The sequence below is a fragment of the Phodopus roborovskii genome, unplaced genomic scaffold (genome assembly GCF_943737965.1).
Source record: "Phodopus roborovskii unplaced genomic scaffold, PHOROB, whole genome shotgun sequence".
NCBI lineage: Eukaryota > Metazoa > Chordata > Mammalia > Rodentia > Cricetidae > Phodopus > Phodopus roborovskii.
This window is the reverse complement of record NW_026126480.1, coordinates 29,368,079-29,385,569: the sequence shown is the minus strand read 5'-3', so window position 1 is coordinate 29,385,569 and position 17,491 is coordinate 29,368,079. Positions and strand designations below refer to the sequence as shown.

General features: G+C 37.8%; 1 protein-coding gene across 1 annotated transcript in view; it reads right to left on the bottom strand.

Moving 5' to 3' along the window:
* Positions 1-17,491, bottom strand: part of LOC127228266 (phospholipid-transporting ATPase ABCA3) — a 116,297-nt gene that overhangs the window by 37,971 nt on the left and 60,835 nt on the right. The window contains exons 12-16 of the mRNA XM_051192828.1: positions 11,828-11,963; positions 10,245-10,400; positions 9,687-9,897; positions 7,849-7,999; positions 836-934 (exon numbers count right to left, since the gene is read on the bottom strand). Coding sequence (XP_051048785.1) covers positions 836-934; positions 7,849-7,999; positions 9,687-9,897; positions 10,245-10,400; positions 11,828-11,963 — 753 coding nt within the window. The remainder of the gene's footprint in view (positions 1-835; positions 935-7,848; positions 8,000-9,686; positions 9,898-10,244; positions 10,401-11,827; positions 11,964-17,491) is intronic.

Below are 17,491 nucleotides of genomic sequence, written 5' to 3'. Positions count from 1 at the left end.
AGATAAGTGTAGCTCTCACCCTTCATCAATGAAGTTTTTTCCCTCCAGCAGATAAAGACCATTATAGACAAGTACAACTGGTTAAAATGCAAAGAATAAACTGACTGTGGGATACCCAACACAGTTGATACATCTACAACACAATGGTTACATCTAAGCCTCAGGGAACAACATAGAAGATAGGGTAGAAAAAGTGTAAGAGAGAGGACCAGGATATTTGCAGTGAGATAGTGTATTCTATATATGACAGTTGTATTCATGAAACCATAACATCTATGGCTGTCTAAACAAGTTCTGTATAATGACTAACAGCTGACATATCTTTGTGGATGGGGGATCCCACAATGCCCCACTCTTAGATAGAGTTATATTCAATCAATGGTTGAAAATAGAGGGAGAATCAGTCTTCTCCACTGATGACCCCCCGATAGGTTATGCATTCCTGAGTGGTATCTCTAACACACATAAAATGAGAAACACTAAATGGACTTATTTACATATACATATGTACACAGATATATATGTAACAATTGAAGAAGAGGTTGTGAATTTGAGAGGGGACATAGGAGGATTTGGAGGAGAGAGAATATAAGCTGGAAATGACATAAATGCATATTCACTCACAAAATTCTGAAAAAAATATAAAAGAATCCATGCATCAAGGCCTGTTCAGCATCTTTACAGTTCAGCTGAATATATATGGAAATATATTAGAATAAACTAGTATATTTGAAAACTAGTGCCACCTTATTTCAGCTGCAAAAGGACGAGGTTTGTTCTTAGTTAACAGATGAGTTAGAGATAGAAAGTTTTTCTCCAGGTTATTGTAACTCACTTAAGGAAAACCTCTTCCATTGTAGTGATTGAAGCTCCAAAGTTAGCAATGCCCAGTGTTTTCTGATTTATTTCCAAATCAGTAAACAAAGCTTCAAATCTGTAAAGAAGGAAGAAGAAAGAACTGCTGTTGGATCTAGTTATATATTTTTTATTCATTTTACTTTTCAGGAAATGGAATAAAATGCAAGCACTTCGATTTCCTTCATTTATTATTTTTAAGTGTATTCTTTCCTATCATTTTCTCCATTTTAAAAATTCTTAGGAGTGGGATGAAATACAGTGGAAAAAGTACTTTCCCAGCATGAATAAAGCTTTGAGTTCAATTTCCAGCATTGTAAACAAAAGGAAATGTATCCTTTCTTTATTTGCTTAAAACTTTTTCTTACATTTTTATCATATTTTTCTCTTCCTTAACTTTTCCTAGATCCTCCCTACCTGCTCACACACCCAATTTCATGCTCTTTCTTAAGAAGAGCACATTAAAACAATCCAAACCAAAACCAAAACAAAAGAAGGACATGTCCACACACACACATACATACACTACAAAGCCAAGGTAAGCAAACACTATAAAAAAACATAGAGTCAGTCTTGTGTTGGCCAACTGCTCCTGAGCATGGGGTCTGACCTAAAGTGTAGTTGATATATGCAATGTGACTTCATTGGTGAAAACTTATTTTTACTTCTCCCAGCAATTATCAATTACAAATAGATTCTTAGGTAGGAGTGAGATTTTTGTGCCCATTATATGTGCAGGGATTTTTTTCTGGCTTAAGCTTGGGCAGGACTGATGCATGCTGCCATAGTCTGTGTGAGTTCTTATGTAAATCAGCTCTGTTGTATCTGGAAGACACTGTTCCTTGAAGTCATCCATTACATCTGGTTCTTATAAGCTCTCTGAAACCTTTTCTTCTGAATAGATCCCTGAACCTTGAGGGGAAGTCTTTGGTGAAGACATCTCATTTAGGACTGAGTTCTCCCATGTCTTTCACTCTTTGCACTGTCCAATTGTGGCTCTGGGTTATTTACCATCTATTACAAGCAGCTTTTTTGATGAAGGCTGATAATGATTGATCAGTATAGAAATATGTCAATTAGAAGCATTTTGCTATTATGTTCATTTATCAGAATAATGGCTAGGCTTCCTCTTAGGGCCCACGACCTATCTAGTCACAGGTTTTTGGGTTCCATCTCATGAAATGGGCCTTAAAGCCAATACAAATGTGGTTAGTTTTTCTGGTAATATTTGTGTCACTATTTCATCAGTGGGTATATCTTGCAGTCAGGTTTATGTTTTACCTTGCAGGATTTGTAGCTTGGTGATGCTTCTATTTGGGTACCAGCTCAATCCCTCCACTTATGTTCAATGACATAAGTAGTGTCTTCAACAATAGGGTTTTCCATCTAGTTTTAGACTGTAACTAATAAATAGCATTAGCAAAAGCCTACAGTGCTTGGGCAAAAGGGCTATGGGATCCCTTTGGCCAATGACTCAATAAGATATAACCCATTTCTGGTAATGCTGTTTTACTTGTAACATACACTATCAAGCTGGAGCATTGTCTTCAACATCACATGGTAACTCCATTTAAATTTCTTTAATATGTATACATTTTAAGTTTTTATGGTAGATGGTTTCCATAGAGGTTTTCTTTATAAAATTTTTTGATTTAAATTAAAAACAATCTTATTTTACATACCAATCCCAGTTCCCACTCGCTCCCATCCTCCCATTTCCCCAACCATCTCCCCATCCCACCTGCCATCTACTCCTCAGAGAAGGTGAGTCCTCCCATGGAGGATCATCAAAGTCTGTCACATCATTTGGGGCAGGGCCAAGGTCCTACACTTTTTCTAGGCTGATAGAGTATCCTTCCATAGGGAATGGGCTCCAAAAGTCCATTCATGCACTAAGGATAAATATTGGTTCGACTGCCAGCAGCCTCATAGATTTCCCAAGCCCCTCAACTGACACCCATGTTTGGGGGCCTGGTTCGGTATTATGCTAGTTCTCCAGTTGTCAGTCTGGAGTCTGTGAGCTTCCCCTTGTTCAGGTCAGTTGTTTCTGTGGGTTTCCCTGGAATGGTCTTGATCACTTTGCTCATCACTCCTCCCTCTCTACAACTAGATTCCAGGAGTTTGGCTCAGTAGCTGTGAATCTCTGCTTTTGCTTCCCTCAGCTACTGGATGAAGGCTCTATGATGGCATTATAGGGAAAGGTCATTTAAGGTAGCTTTTCCACTACTGATTAGATTCTTAGTTGGGGTCATCCTTGTGAATTCCTGGGAATTTCCCTTGTGCCAGATTTCTTGTTAAGCCCATAATGGCTCCCTAGACACTGAATTTGACAATTAATAACTGGGACCTCCTGAAACTGAGAAGCTTCTATAAGGCAAAGGACACAGTCAATAAGACAAAATAGCAGCCCACAGAATGGGAAAAGATCTTCACCAATCCCACATTTGACAGAGGACTGATCTCCAAAATATACAAAGACACAAGAAGCTAATCACCAAAACAACAAATAATCCAATTGAAAAATGGGGTATAGATCTAAATAAGGAATTCTCAACAGAGAAATCTCAAATGGCTGAAAGGCACTTAAGGACTTGTTCAACATCCTTAGCCATCAGGGAAATCAAATCAAAACAACTCTGAGATACCATCTTACTCCTGTCAAATGGCTAAAATAAAAAACACCAATGACAGCTTATACTGTAGAGGATGTGGAGAAAGGGGAACATTGCTGGTGGGAATTTAAACTTGTACAGTCACTTTGGAAATCAGTATGGCAGTTTCTCAGGAAAATGGGAATCAGTCTACCACAAGATCTAGCAATTCCACTCTTAGGCATATACCCAAAAGATACACATTCATACCACAAGGACATCTGTTCAACTATGTTCATAGCAGCATTATTTGTAATTACTAGAACCTGGAAGCAACCTAGATGCCCCTCAACCAAAGAATGGATAAAGAAAATGTGGTATATTTACACAATGGAGTACTACTCAGCGGAAAAAACAAAAACAAACAAACAAACCAAACAATAAAAATCTCAAAATTCGAAGGCAAATGGATGGAATTAGAAGAAACAATCCTGAGTGAGCTAACCCAGACACAGAAAGACAAACATGGTATGTACTCACTCATAAGTGGATATTAGACATAGAGCAAAGGATAACCAGCCTAATTCACAACCCCAGAGAGGAAACAATGAGGACCCTAAGAGAAACATACATGGACCTCTGAGAAGGGGAAACAGACAAGATCTTCTGAGTAAGCTGAGAGCATAGGGGGAGGGAAGGTAAAAAAGGAGAAAAGGGAAATGGGGAGGAAAGCATTAGGGATCATGAAGGTGGAGTTGGGGGAAGAACAGAGAAGGAGAGCAAGGAAAGAGATTCCATAGAGGTTTTCTAAAGACCTTTAGTATTAGTTTCCATTCCCTATAACCCCTTCTTTATCCTGTCCTCCCATTCCTTTCCCCCATTTACTTATATAGTCTGGTTTCCCCTCTATGCTTTTGCAATTCTATATTTTATTTTCACTTCCTTAAAAGATCATTTCCTTTACTCTGGTCTCTTACTAGCTACCTAGCCACTGTGAGTATGTATCTTAAAAGCTAACATCCATATAGAAGAGCAAACGTGAAATTTTATTGGGGGGGATCTTGAGTTAAGGCCCTCAGGATGTTGTTTCTAGCTCCACCCCTACATACAAATTTCATGATTTTAACAGTTGAATAATTACCCTGAAGGGACTCGATGACCAAGGACACTTACAGATGAAATAGTTTGTTGGGGGCTTACTTATAATTTCAGAAGGTTAGTTCATGATTATTGATCATCATGGCTGGGAGCAGGCAGGCTGGCATGATACTGGACTTCTAGATGATAGCTTATGTTTGACCCAAGAGAGAAAGAAAGAGATGGGGGGAGAAGGGAGAGGGAGAGAGAGAAAAAGGAGGGAGTGGGGAGAGAACATGCTATGTGGGAATGGTATGGGTTTTGAAACCTCAAAGCCCACCCCCAGTGTTGCACCTTCTCCAAATAGGTCATGCCTCATAATTCTTTCCAAACAATTTCACTGTGCCTATGGAGGGGCACTGATTCAAACCACAACATTCCATTCCATGACACTCATGGTCTTGTATCCACATAATGCAAAATGCATTTTGGTCCAAGTTCAGAAGTACCCATAATCTTTCACTGTTTCAACACTACTTTAAAGTTCAAAGCTCCAAATCTCTTATAAGAATCAAAGCAATCTCTTCTCTGTAACCCTCTGTAAGATAAAAAAGCAAATTATGTACTCTCAATATACAATGGCACATGATATAAATTACCATTCCAAAGTGGAAGAATAGGAACATAGGGACCAAAGCAAGGCTGAACCCCAGGAAGGAAAACTCCAAATCCTGTAGCTCTATGTCTGATGTCAAAAGACTTAGATGGTTCTTTCCTCCCAGCTTTGCTGAGTGTGGCAACACACTTCTTTTACAGCTCTCTTTGGCAGATATCCCTTCTGTCTTAGTTTTTATTGCTGTGAAGAGACACCAAGATCACGGGAACTCTTATAAAGGAAAACATTTAATTGAAGTGGCTTGATTACAGTTTCAGAAGAGGTTCAGTTCATTATCATCATGGTGGGGAACATGACAGTATGGCAGTGTGCAGATAGACGTAGTACTGGAGAAGTATTGGAGAGTATATCTTGCAGACAACAGGAAAATGGACTCTGAGATTGGGTGGTTTCCTAAGTACAGGAAACCTCAAAGCCCACCTCCACAGTGACACACTTCTTCCAACAAGACCATACCTACTCCAATAAGGACACTCTTTCTAATAGTGCCATTCCCTTTGAGATCATGGGGGCCAATTACATTCAAAATACCACACCATGGTTCTTTAATGCAATCCAGGAATCACTTTCACAGCTTCACACAATAGCCTCTCTGTCCTCCCTGCAGGGACTCTCTTGACACATGCATGTCCTCAGTGGATTTCCTTAATCATGGTGGAAGATTCTACAATTCCTTTATTCCTGTATCCTTCATGACTCTAAAGCCAGAAGCATATGGCCAAGGCTCCAAAGTTGTTCTGCTGCCTGTTTGGGATAAAACTTGGTCCTTCCTTGAATTACATTTGAACAAGCTTTGATTTGTTGTTGCTTTTTAGTAACATATAATTCCTTAGGCCTTTTCACAGTGTGCAGGCTTAGGTACCCCGAGGTAACACTTCATTCCATTTTTCCTCATCTTTTTTTAAATATGAACAAAGGTTTTAACATTAAATTTTTATTGATGTTTAATAAGGATCAGGAGAAACAAATAGGCCAAATAGATGTTTATTCAGGGAGAAATAAGTTACAACATAGACAAGATGAACACCAGCAGATTCCTGGTCCCAAGGATGCCTCTGGAAGTGCTCCTGTCCCTGTGCTGCAAGCAAGAGAGCTCTCAGAGCCCCCTCCTCAGACTTAGTTCCCCCAGATTACATCCGGCCCTGTCTCTACCTCCAATGGGCATGGTCTATGCCACAGGTGCAGACAAGGTGAATATCTCATTACAAATTTTCTGGTAACTGCATATTTTGTATATCTATTTGCCTGGCTTGCTATTTTACATTGCAGATCTGTACAAGGACAATAACTTATAACCACACAACAGAGTCAATATTAGGCTGTCTTGAAATCTCTTCTGCCAATAAAATTAGTTCCAAACATTTCAATTTAGTCTTAGCAGATTCCCAGGACAAGGGCAGAAAGAAGTTACATTCCTTGCAAAAATATAAGAATGTTTCTAACTCAGTTGCAGTTATTGTTCCACTTTGAAACTTTTTGAGCTGAGCCTTCCCTAGTCCACACTGATCTCAGCACTACTGTCTTCCAAGCTCCTACTAGATGGGTCATTATGCCCCACTTATAGTGTTAACTGCTTTTCTGATTCACGGTACCAAAGTTTTCTACATTCCCCCCAAACAAACAACCTTGCCCTTACAATCCCCCCAAATCCATAACCCCTGCCAAGGCAATAGCCTTGGCACCAACTTCTGTACTAGCTGCTTTTCTGTTGCTGTGAGGAGATACCAGGGCCAAAGCAACTTTTAGAAGAAAGAGTTTATTGGGGGCTTGCTTATAGTTTTATAGGGTTAGTCCATGATCATCATGGAAAGGGAGAATGGCAGCAGGTATGTGAGCATGGTGCTGGAGTAGTAGATGATAGCATACATTTGATCTACAAGCAGGAGGCAGAGAGAGAAAAAAGAAGGGAGGAGGGAGAAAGGGAGGTAGGGAGGGAGGGAATGAGCACTGAGAGCGGTGTGGGCTTTTGAAATCTTAAAGCTCACTCCCAGGGACACCTCCTCTAACAAGGCCATACCTTCTAATCCTTTCCAAATAGTTGCACAAACTGGAGACTCAGTATTCAAATATATGAGCTTATGAGGGCCAGTATCAATCACAGAAGGGTATCTAGGTGGCAATAACTTTTGACAAGAATATACTATAGTCCCTGAAGATGAATAATAAACACACTTAGTGTTCATTTTTCTAGCTGAGATGGTAATCACAATAAAATATATTGGTGAACACCTCCAATAACTCATCTGGTTAGTAGTTGAGGTCAAACATATGTTACAGCTTCTCTAAGAGTTGCCATTCAATCTGCATTTTACTCTTTACCATCTTAGTATATTTCTGGGTCCCATTTCTATATATCTGTCTGTACATTGGAAACATAATGCCATCAGTATCCATCACTAACATCAAAAGCTATGACCACTAGGTTTAAAAACTTGAAACAAAGTATTAAACAAGCCTTGAGTAAACTTAAAATTAAGAGGCAATCCTGTTTAGTAATGTAAACATTGAGCTGTAAGCTTCCTAACTCTACCTGGCAAATAGTAGCCATAGAAAAGCTTGATTTCCTACAAATGCATTACTAAGACTTGGCAATGAAAACATATTTCTAGTAACCCCAAACTAATCATCTGGAATTATTGAGATACATACCTTGATACATACTTTTTGGGTAGGATAAATGATAACTCACTTCCTAAATCATTTTTCAATACAGCACCTGGAACATGATGCTGAATCATTGCAAAGATGTTGTTAATATCACAATGTTGTTCCTTCTCCATGACTATGCAATATCCAGCACCTGAAATAAACCATTTAGATGGCCAGCTGAAGACATCATCTACTTCTTTTTTTTTTTTAAATACCCTTGAAACTAATTGTTGCTTGTCATGATTCAGGTTATCTACTCCTATAAGGAATAAGATATGGTATGCCATAGACATTTAGTACTGAAAATGTGGCAGCTGATATAAAAGCTTTCTAAGAGACTGCACAAATAACAGCAACCTCTAGACTTTGAATATCATCCTTGGTGAACCATAACGATAGTGTATATAACCAAACATAGCTGATATACAACGTGAGGCCCCCTGTCACTGAACTACTTATTTTGAAATAAAAATATTAATAATCATTTATTCACAGTTAGTTGTACATTATGTATCAGACACTCATCTAGATCCCAAGAATATAGTAGTGAATACTACAAATAAAAATGCATCTTCAGCAGGAAATTTCAACCTGTAAGGTGATATAAACTTTGAAAAATAAAATTGGCATCTAAATTGACAATTAAAAATATTTAAAAAAATATATCTGGGGTTGAGAGCAGCTGGAGGGATGGCTCAGCATCAGTTGTTTCTCTTGCAGAGGACCTAGGTTTTGTTTTTAGCCTACATGGTGGTTCACAACCACTCATAATGAGCTCCAGAGAATCCAATACCCTGACTTTTGTGGATACTGGGCATATACACATGTGCAGTCAAATATACCCTTACATGTAAAATAAAATAATCTAATAAAAATATATGGAAATACGATTAAAATACAATATATGAAATTCTCAAAGGACTGTGTTCTATAAAGTGGGTTACTAATTTGATTCTAACACATAAAGGATAGGGCATGGTAACCAGTACAGTGATCAGTAACTGAATTGAGCAAACTCAAAACCTGAATACATTTGTGTTAATTAACCTTTAATTATTTCTACTTACATTTATATATTTTAATTTTAGAATCCTTCTACCATGACTTACATTTATAGTCTCTAATTTAAAAACCTGCTATAATTTTAACCATAATAATTCACTGTTTAAGATACTAATTTTATCACTTAACACAGAAAGATATAATTATCAAAGAATTGCTTTATTTCACTTATATAATCTTATTTCATGTGTAATAGTATTTTGTGTGAATGTATGTCTGTGTACCACATGGATGCTTGTGGAGGCAACAAGAGGTCAATGGATTCCTTAGAACTGGAGTTACAGATGATTATGAGTACTCATGAGCTGTAATCTGGGTACTGAGAATTGAACCCAGAACAAGTGTTCTTAGCCACCGAGTCACTTTCTAGCCAAATTTCAGATTTATGTCATTATGGTGATACTGGTTTGGTAATATAGAAACTAAAGCAAGAGCTATCTGGTTCCTCCTCTCCTCAGTGAATGAATGGACTAATCACTCAGTCATTTCAATCAACCAAATATCCACCTGGATGCAGGACTGCATTCCAGAGACAAAGAAGATTGTGGGCAAGTACAAAATGGGACAGCAACTTTGTTTAAGACTGCAAAGAATCATAATCAAAGCACATAGGGAAACCTCAAAAAACTATAAAAAATTAAATTATAATAGAGATCAAAATTGCAGAATAGAGGAAGGTAATTAAGTTTTGGGTGTATAACCAAATATAATGAATATAATGTTAGAAGAATATCATTAAGGTATTATTATCTTAAGTATATTAAATGGAGTGAGACCATATATTTGTTTCAGGAAGACTGAAGAGCCACAGCAGTGCAAGGTTCCCCTGACCATGATGGCAATGCGGTCACCCAGGATGTCAGCTTCATCCATGTAGTGTGTGGTCAATAAAATGGTCCGATTGCATTTATAATGCTGAAGTATATCCCAGGTGGCCCTTCTTGACATCGGGTCCATGCCAGATGATGGTTCATCAAGAATAACTACCTAAAAGCCAGAAGAACAATTCTATGATCACTGATAATTAATACTAAACTACTCATGACTTATTTACTGTTTGAAGGGAGAACATTGGAGCTAAGGCACAGAATGACAACTAAAACAGACATGAATCTAAGAAAAGTGTAACAAGCCCAAACATTATTTTATAACAACTGTGATAAAAACACAAACAACTCCTTTCTGTTTACACTGTTGTGTGTCCTTTAAGACTCATAACAACTCACAAGTTTTTAAAGAGCTGAGTTTTCCATGCAGCAGGCACAAACTCATACAGAGTCTCTGCTTCTCCTCCCACTTTGTGTCTACATCATTTCCCTTTGTCTTTTTAATACCTTGGAGCACCCAGTAAGTGCTATAATGATGGAGAGCTTGCGCCTCACTCCTCCACTCATTGAGCCTGATAATGTATGGAAATTATCTTTCAGGTTAAAAATAGACAGCATATGATCAATTTCCATATAGTTTATGTTCTGATATATTCCTTTTATCTGGAAAAAGAAGCCAGGGTTTATATCATGCATCCAGTTTTACTGTCACAAAGAATCAAGGGTCATTAGATGTTATACAGATATGAAAGTGTATTGCAAATGTATTTCTAGAAACACTTCACATCAGCTTTATTTACATCCATTGAAAGTGTCTTCTAATTTGTGTATCTTCCCTCACATCTAAGAGACAGATCCTAAAACAAAAATAGAGATGTAAGTTGGTGGCAGAAGGTGTGCAAGGCCCTGGATTTAATCACCAGACTGTGTTTTCTTTTATATTTAGAATTTATAAAGATATATGTAGCCCATTAATAAAGACTTGAAAGAAAACACAACTGTGATGAGCTCCAAATGCTATGGAAATGTATGCACTTCTTTATAGCCCACTGATCTTGCTAACTGTGAAAAGTAAAGTTAGCAGCTGTCTTGGAGAACCCTAGAATCTGGAGTATCATAGAGCCAATGATCATTAACCACTTTCTTGTGTATCCTTTAGCATGAACTCCAAGCAATCCAAACCTGGTCCAGACTGAGAGTAAAGAGAAACTTTCCAGTTTGCTTTGAATGGGAAAGGAAAACTCAGACAGACAGAGAATCAAATGTTTTTCTCTTTCTTTTATACACCAGTCATGGAATTCTGGTGAGGATAGTGGCAGGAATAAATAAGAAGGCGAGTCTGCAAGAGCCAAACTCCAAGGAAGGGAAAAACCTTTCCACATCTCTATAGCACTGTGGCTCCAGAGAGAAGGCTCACACCTTCCTCTTTGTCTGCCTGCAGGCTAGATGTAACACAGTAATGGAAGGTGGTAATTTCTGGATAAATAAATGAGAAAAGCATCTGGGAAAGCAAGAAGTACACAGAGAGATCAGAATCAGGAAAATGACATTGTACATGGTATAACAAAGTTGCATACTCTTTGCATATGTGAATCTAACCTAATTGATGAATTAGTAAAAACTGAAAACTGTGATTAGACCTCTTCCCAGTATAAGATGGACCAACATATACTATATACATGGGAGTGAATAAAACAATAGTAAAATAATCTGAGTACTGACATAATTGTAGTCATTTAAGAAAGGTACTTGCTGAGCCAGGAGCTGGGCAGCCAGCCCCAGACCTCTGGTAAACTACATTGTCAGGAGACTTGGATCAAGTATTGCAGGACAATATGCTGAAGCCTGACCATAAGTCCTCTAGAATGCAGGAGAGAAACTTTGGGTTAGAGTTAGATATGTTTAACTTGATTTCTTCATTGTTCAACATATATCTGTATCAATATCAGGCAATACAACAGGCATAATTTTAATGTATTTTCCACAGTAGTTAATAAATATAACTTAAAAAGTTAAAATGAATAGTTCTATATATCAAAGAAGAAAGTCAAATTTACTAAGTAATTTTATAAGTCATACTTCTGACTCACCGTACAGTAGAAAAAAATGTGTTCTGATAGTGTCAAGTCATCAAACAATAGGTCATGTTGAGGGCAGAAGCCCAAGTCTTTTCTAATTTCAGTCATGTTATCTGAAATATTATATCCATTAATATAGGCCTCTCCTCTGGTAGCAGGAAAACGACCTAGAATTACATAAAAAAACATGGAATAAGCTAAGTTTTCAAGTGATATAAGCAATACAATTGCAAGGTAATATCAGACATGAGTAGTAAGTATTAAGAGTATTAAGAGAATGAGTATTGCTGCCTACAGAGAAATAAAGAACAACACCAGAAATTGCACTAGCATGACAGAATTATTCCTTTTAAGTTTTATTTCTTTTTATTTACATGCTAACTTTTTATAATGGGTATAGAGTTTATTGGTGTTTATTATGAAAACATTCAGGTTAGTTGCTATGTATCATTGTAATAAGTTAGTTACTGCATTTGTATAATACTAGGTGTAAGTGTTACAGCTTCACTGAGGGACAAGGTACCCATGAAAGTTCTGCAGCTCTGAAAATAAAGGTATCTGGGGATCTAGAGCAAAGGAAACCATAAAATCACATGGCACAAATGCCACACAAGAGATTTATAGAGAATGACCCAAGAGGGTGGCTGCCTCTGCTGGGGGAGGAGCAGCAAAGAACTGAGCAGGAGGCAGGCTTTACATAGGGTTTCTTTGGGGGCAGAGCTTTCCAGGGTGGCCTGGGATTATTGAGACTTTGTGGCCTGATCCTCGAGCAAATTCAGGGATTGGTGGGATTTTGTGGCCTGATCTTGGGTGTTTTTTTCTGTAGGGGATGAGCTTGTGTACTACCTGTGATGGAGTTGGAGATGGCGGTTATGGCCATGAGAACAGTCTGGGGTGGGGTGGGGGGGCGGTGCTAGGAACTCACATGCTTTGAGGGGCTGGGCTTTGTCATCAGAATAGTTTGGGGATGAGGCCTGACAACTTGCAACATCATGAGTTTATAGTAGGTACTGGATAGACACTGTGAAAAACAAATTCTGGGAAAATATGACATCCTCAAGAAATTTTAATATTTAAATATATAATATTTATGTTCTGCTGTTGCTAATTAATTCAGATTTTATAGTGAAATATTTGATAATAAGTGAATAGCCAACTATAAAGCTGATGACTGCCTTGACTCACTTATCTTTTTAAAAATATATAGTCTCAAAACAATTTTTGTATTTAATTTATTATTTTACATGTCGATCCCAGTTCCCTCTCCCTTCCTCCCTCCTTCCCTCCCTCCATTCCCCAACTTTTACCCTCTCTGCCCTCTCACATGTACCCTAACCACCCTCCCCTCCCATCCCCCCACCCCAATTCCATATATAGGGGAATGCCATCCAGTTGGGGTCATGTAGATCTGACAGGTCATTTGAAGTAGGGACTAGGGCTTCTCTCCTGTCTCTAGGTTAAGGCAGTTATCCCTCCATGGGGGATGTGTTCGCAAAGTCCTTTTGTGCACCAGGGATATATGCTAGTTCCACTGTCTGAGGTCCCTTAGACTGCTCAGTCCTTCTGGCTGAGACCCATATTCAGGGGGGGCTGAGTCAGTCCCATGCTGGCTTCACAGCTATCAGTCTGGTGGCCCGTTAGTTCCTCCTTGTTCAGGTCAGCTGTCTCTATGTGTTTCTATAGCCTGGTCTTGTCCTCTCCGTCTGCATCTGGGTTCTAGTTCGACTCAGTGTTTATGTATGGGTGTTTGCTCCTGATGGTGGATAAGTTAATTGTTGATCTCACTATCCGGGAAGGGCATTTATGGTAGTCTTTCCATGGAAGCTCAAATTGTTAGTTGGCAGCAGTCTTGTATTTCTATAGACCTTTCTTTGTGTTCAATTTTATCTTCAAACCAATATTGGCTCCCTCTTTTATGTTCTCAGTCTGTCTGTCTGTCTGTCTGTCTGTCTGTCTCCTATCTTCTATTCCTACCCGTACTCAATCTTCAATTTTGGAGATCAGTATGGCAGTTCCTCAGGAAAATGGGAATTAGTTTACCACAGGACCTGGCAATCCCCCTCTTAGGCATATACCCAAATGATCCACATCCATGCAACAAAGACATGTGCTCAGCTATGTTCATAACAGCACTATTTGTAATAGCAAGAACCTGGAAGCAACCTAGATGCCCCTCAACTGAAGAATGGTTAATGAAGATGTGGCACATCTACACAATGGAATACTACTCTGCAGAAAAAAACAATGGAATCTTGAAATTCGCAGGCAAGTGGATGGCACTTGAAGAAACCATCCTGAATGAGGTAACCCAGTCACAAAAAGAGGAACATAGTATGTACTCACTCATATATGGATTTTAGACCTAGAGCAAAGGATCGCCAGCCTATAATTCACACCACCAGAGGAACTAGGATACAAGTTGTATTCTAAGAGATTCATATAAAGTCCCCCACAGAACCAGGAAGGGACAAGTCCCCCAGAGCACAGGGGAAGTGGGGGGGCAGTGAATGGAGAAAAAGTAGGAGAAAGCAAGAGGGAGGAGAGGAAAACACATGCGACTAGGAAGATTGAGTCTCAAAACAATTTTTAAAAGTTAATTTAAAATGCACTCCAGATGGCTTAGCACTTAACAGCACAAGAACCTGAGTTCAACTCCCAAGTACCACATGGGTGGTTCACACTTGCACACATATGGCATTTACTTAGCAGACACACACACACACCTACACATAAATAAAAAAATCTTTAAAACACATGCCAATATAGCCAACTATATTCAAAGATGCCTATAACAAGGCCATCTAATGTGACAGAAGACAAATGTTCAACATGGATAAAATGAGTAAGTTAGCCACATTCTGATATGAAAGATGTATACATAGATCATAACAAGACTACTTTAAAAACACACACAAAACAAGACTATTGGAAACAGCAAGCATAAGGAGTACATAGAAATAAATTTCACATGAACTTATCTTCTAAAAAAAGCTGAATTCAAACAGAACTTTTAGTACCAACAAATTGTTTTTATTAACAATGTAATTAACAAGTTTAGAACTAATATAAGTAACACAAATAGTACTGAATTTTAGAATTTTGTTCTTGCTAGATTCTCTCCCAAAGTAGAAGCAGACAGGTAGAAGTTCTCTTTCAAAAGTATTAAGTAGAAATGGCCAAGTTCACATGTAGGCTAGTCACCACAGCCTTTCCCCCTACCTTTGGACACAGTAGCTGAGAACTCTACTTCTAAGCTTATTGAATGATGCATCTATCAGTAAGAAGGCTGGCTTCTGTATGCTAAGGGGACACAGCATACCTTAGCCACCTGGAGGCTAGTGAGAACAGATGGTAGTCTATACTAGCAGTGGCCTACCCTCTTGTCCATGATCATCAAGAGGGAACTAAGCAGTGTAATATATGAATATCATCACATATTTATAGGCAACATAGAGACTGAAAATAGCAAAAGAAACTATGTTCCCAAAGCCTACCTTTCAACTGGATACTTTAAATATTAGACAATTACATATGAGGAGTAATTAGTTTTGTCATTTTGCTCTATGTTTTGTGTTTGTCCCTCATTTCCTTCATTATTGCCTTATTTTGCGTTTAGGTGACTTTCCAGTGATTTTCTTTGTATTAACTTTTATGGTTATGATAAAAATCAGTATTTCACATTTATTTTAATTTGGTTCTACTGATGCTACCTTAACTTTGACAGTGCTATAGCATAGTTTAATTGCAAAATATCTCCCACAGGATGGTACAGTTGTTTGGGAAGATTATAGAACTTATACGAGATAGAGTCCTGATAAAGGGAGTGAATCACTGGGGGTAAGGCTTCATGTTTTGTAGTCTGGCCTCTCTTCCTGTTCACCCTTTGCTTCCTGAGAAGAGATGCAATGTGACCAGCCAGCCTCCCTTTTCCACATAAAGTCTTTCCTGCCTGATGTCATGTCTTCCTAACCATGATGGACTGTAGCCTCCTGGAACTGTGAGCCAAAACAAACACTTCCTCTCATAAGTTATTCTTGTCAGCGTGTTTTTTCACAGAATAAAGAAAAAGAAACAAATGTAAAAGTTAACCTAAATTTCACTCCTATCCTCTTTCCTGTATGTTGCCATCACAAGTTACATTTATACATATGCGTCCACTAACATTAACACTTAAATTTTGTGATTTGTGCAGTTGCTTTAATTAGATATCTTTTCCACAGAAGATTCAAGTGACTTTCTAGTTTACTTTCATTATAATAAGGAGTCTTAGCATTTTATGTAACACTATAGTAATGAACTCCTTCAGCCTCTATTTTCTGATTATGTCAAAAGTTTTCTATTCCTTTTGAAGGACAATTTTGTTAGGTATAAAATTTTAGTTAAAAGTGAAGTATTTAAATTAGGGGAAGGCAGAGCTTTTTAACCAAAATTTTATACCTAACAACTGTATATCAAGTATTATTATAGTTTTAGTTTGCTATATTATAAAAAAGACAAATGCACAAAAATTGCCAATCTGTTATTGGACACATATGTATAAATGTAATTTGTTTTAATTTTTTATTTATATTCATTTAAAAATTTTCCCTTTTTTATTTTTTGATTTCATTTTATATTCCAAGCATAGTTCTCCCTCCCACCCACCCCCAAATAAATGTAATTTGTGATGGCAACATAAAGGAAATGGGTATAGATACAAGGAGCAAGGTTTAGGCTAACTTTTATCTTCACAGAAACAGGCTGAAGAAATATGATTGACAGAGACTGACTTTTCAGCACAAACAATAGAATATGCATGATTCTCCAGCCTGTTTCTATGATGTTGGCAACTCTAGATACGCTCTCATAGTGGAACCATTCTAGATTTTTCTTTTTGTAACTGGTTTAATTATCGACCCCAAATTGCATGCATGTTATAGCACGAAACAGGATTTCCCTCTGGTTTAGGCCTGAGTATTTTATTGAATAAATATGAAGACACTTTTCTTACCAATTCTCTGCTGACAAAAATCTGGAGTATTTCTGTAGCTGGGCTAAATATTGTTAGAAACTTGAGTTTGAAAGTAGCTCTCTTAAGATTCTCTTCTCAAGATATTTTATGTTGTTTGTGGCTATTGTAAAGAATGATGTGTCTCTGATTTCTTTCTTAGCCCATTTATTGTCTGTAAACAGTAGGGCTACTGTTTGTGTGTGTGTGTGTGTGTGTGTGTGTGTGTGTGTGTGTGTGTGTGTTAATTTTGTATCCTGCCACTTTGCTGAAGGTGTTTATCAGCTGTAGGAGTTCCCTGGTAGAGTTTTTTTTGGTCACTTATGTAAACTATCATATCATCTGCAAATAGTGACAGTTTGACTTTATCCTTTCCAATTTTTATCCCCTTGATCTCCATTTGTTGTCATATTGCTCTAGCTAGAACTTCAAGTACAATATAGAAAAGATATTGAGAAAGTGGAAAATCTTGTCTTGTTTCTGATTTTAGAGGAATCACATTGAGTTTCTCTCTATTTAGTTTGATGTTGGCTGTTGGTTTACTATATACTGTTTTTATTATGTTTAGGTATGTTCCTGTTATCCCTGATCTCTCCAAGACCTTTATCATGAAGGGGTGTTGGATTTTGTCAAAGGCTTTTCCCAGCATCTAGTGAAATGATCATATGTTTTTTTTTTTCAGTTTATTT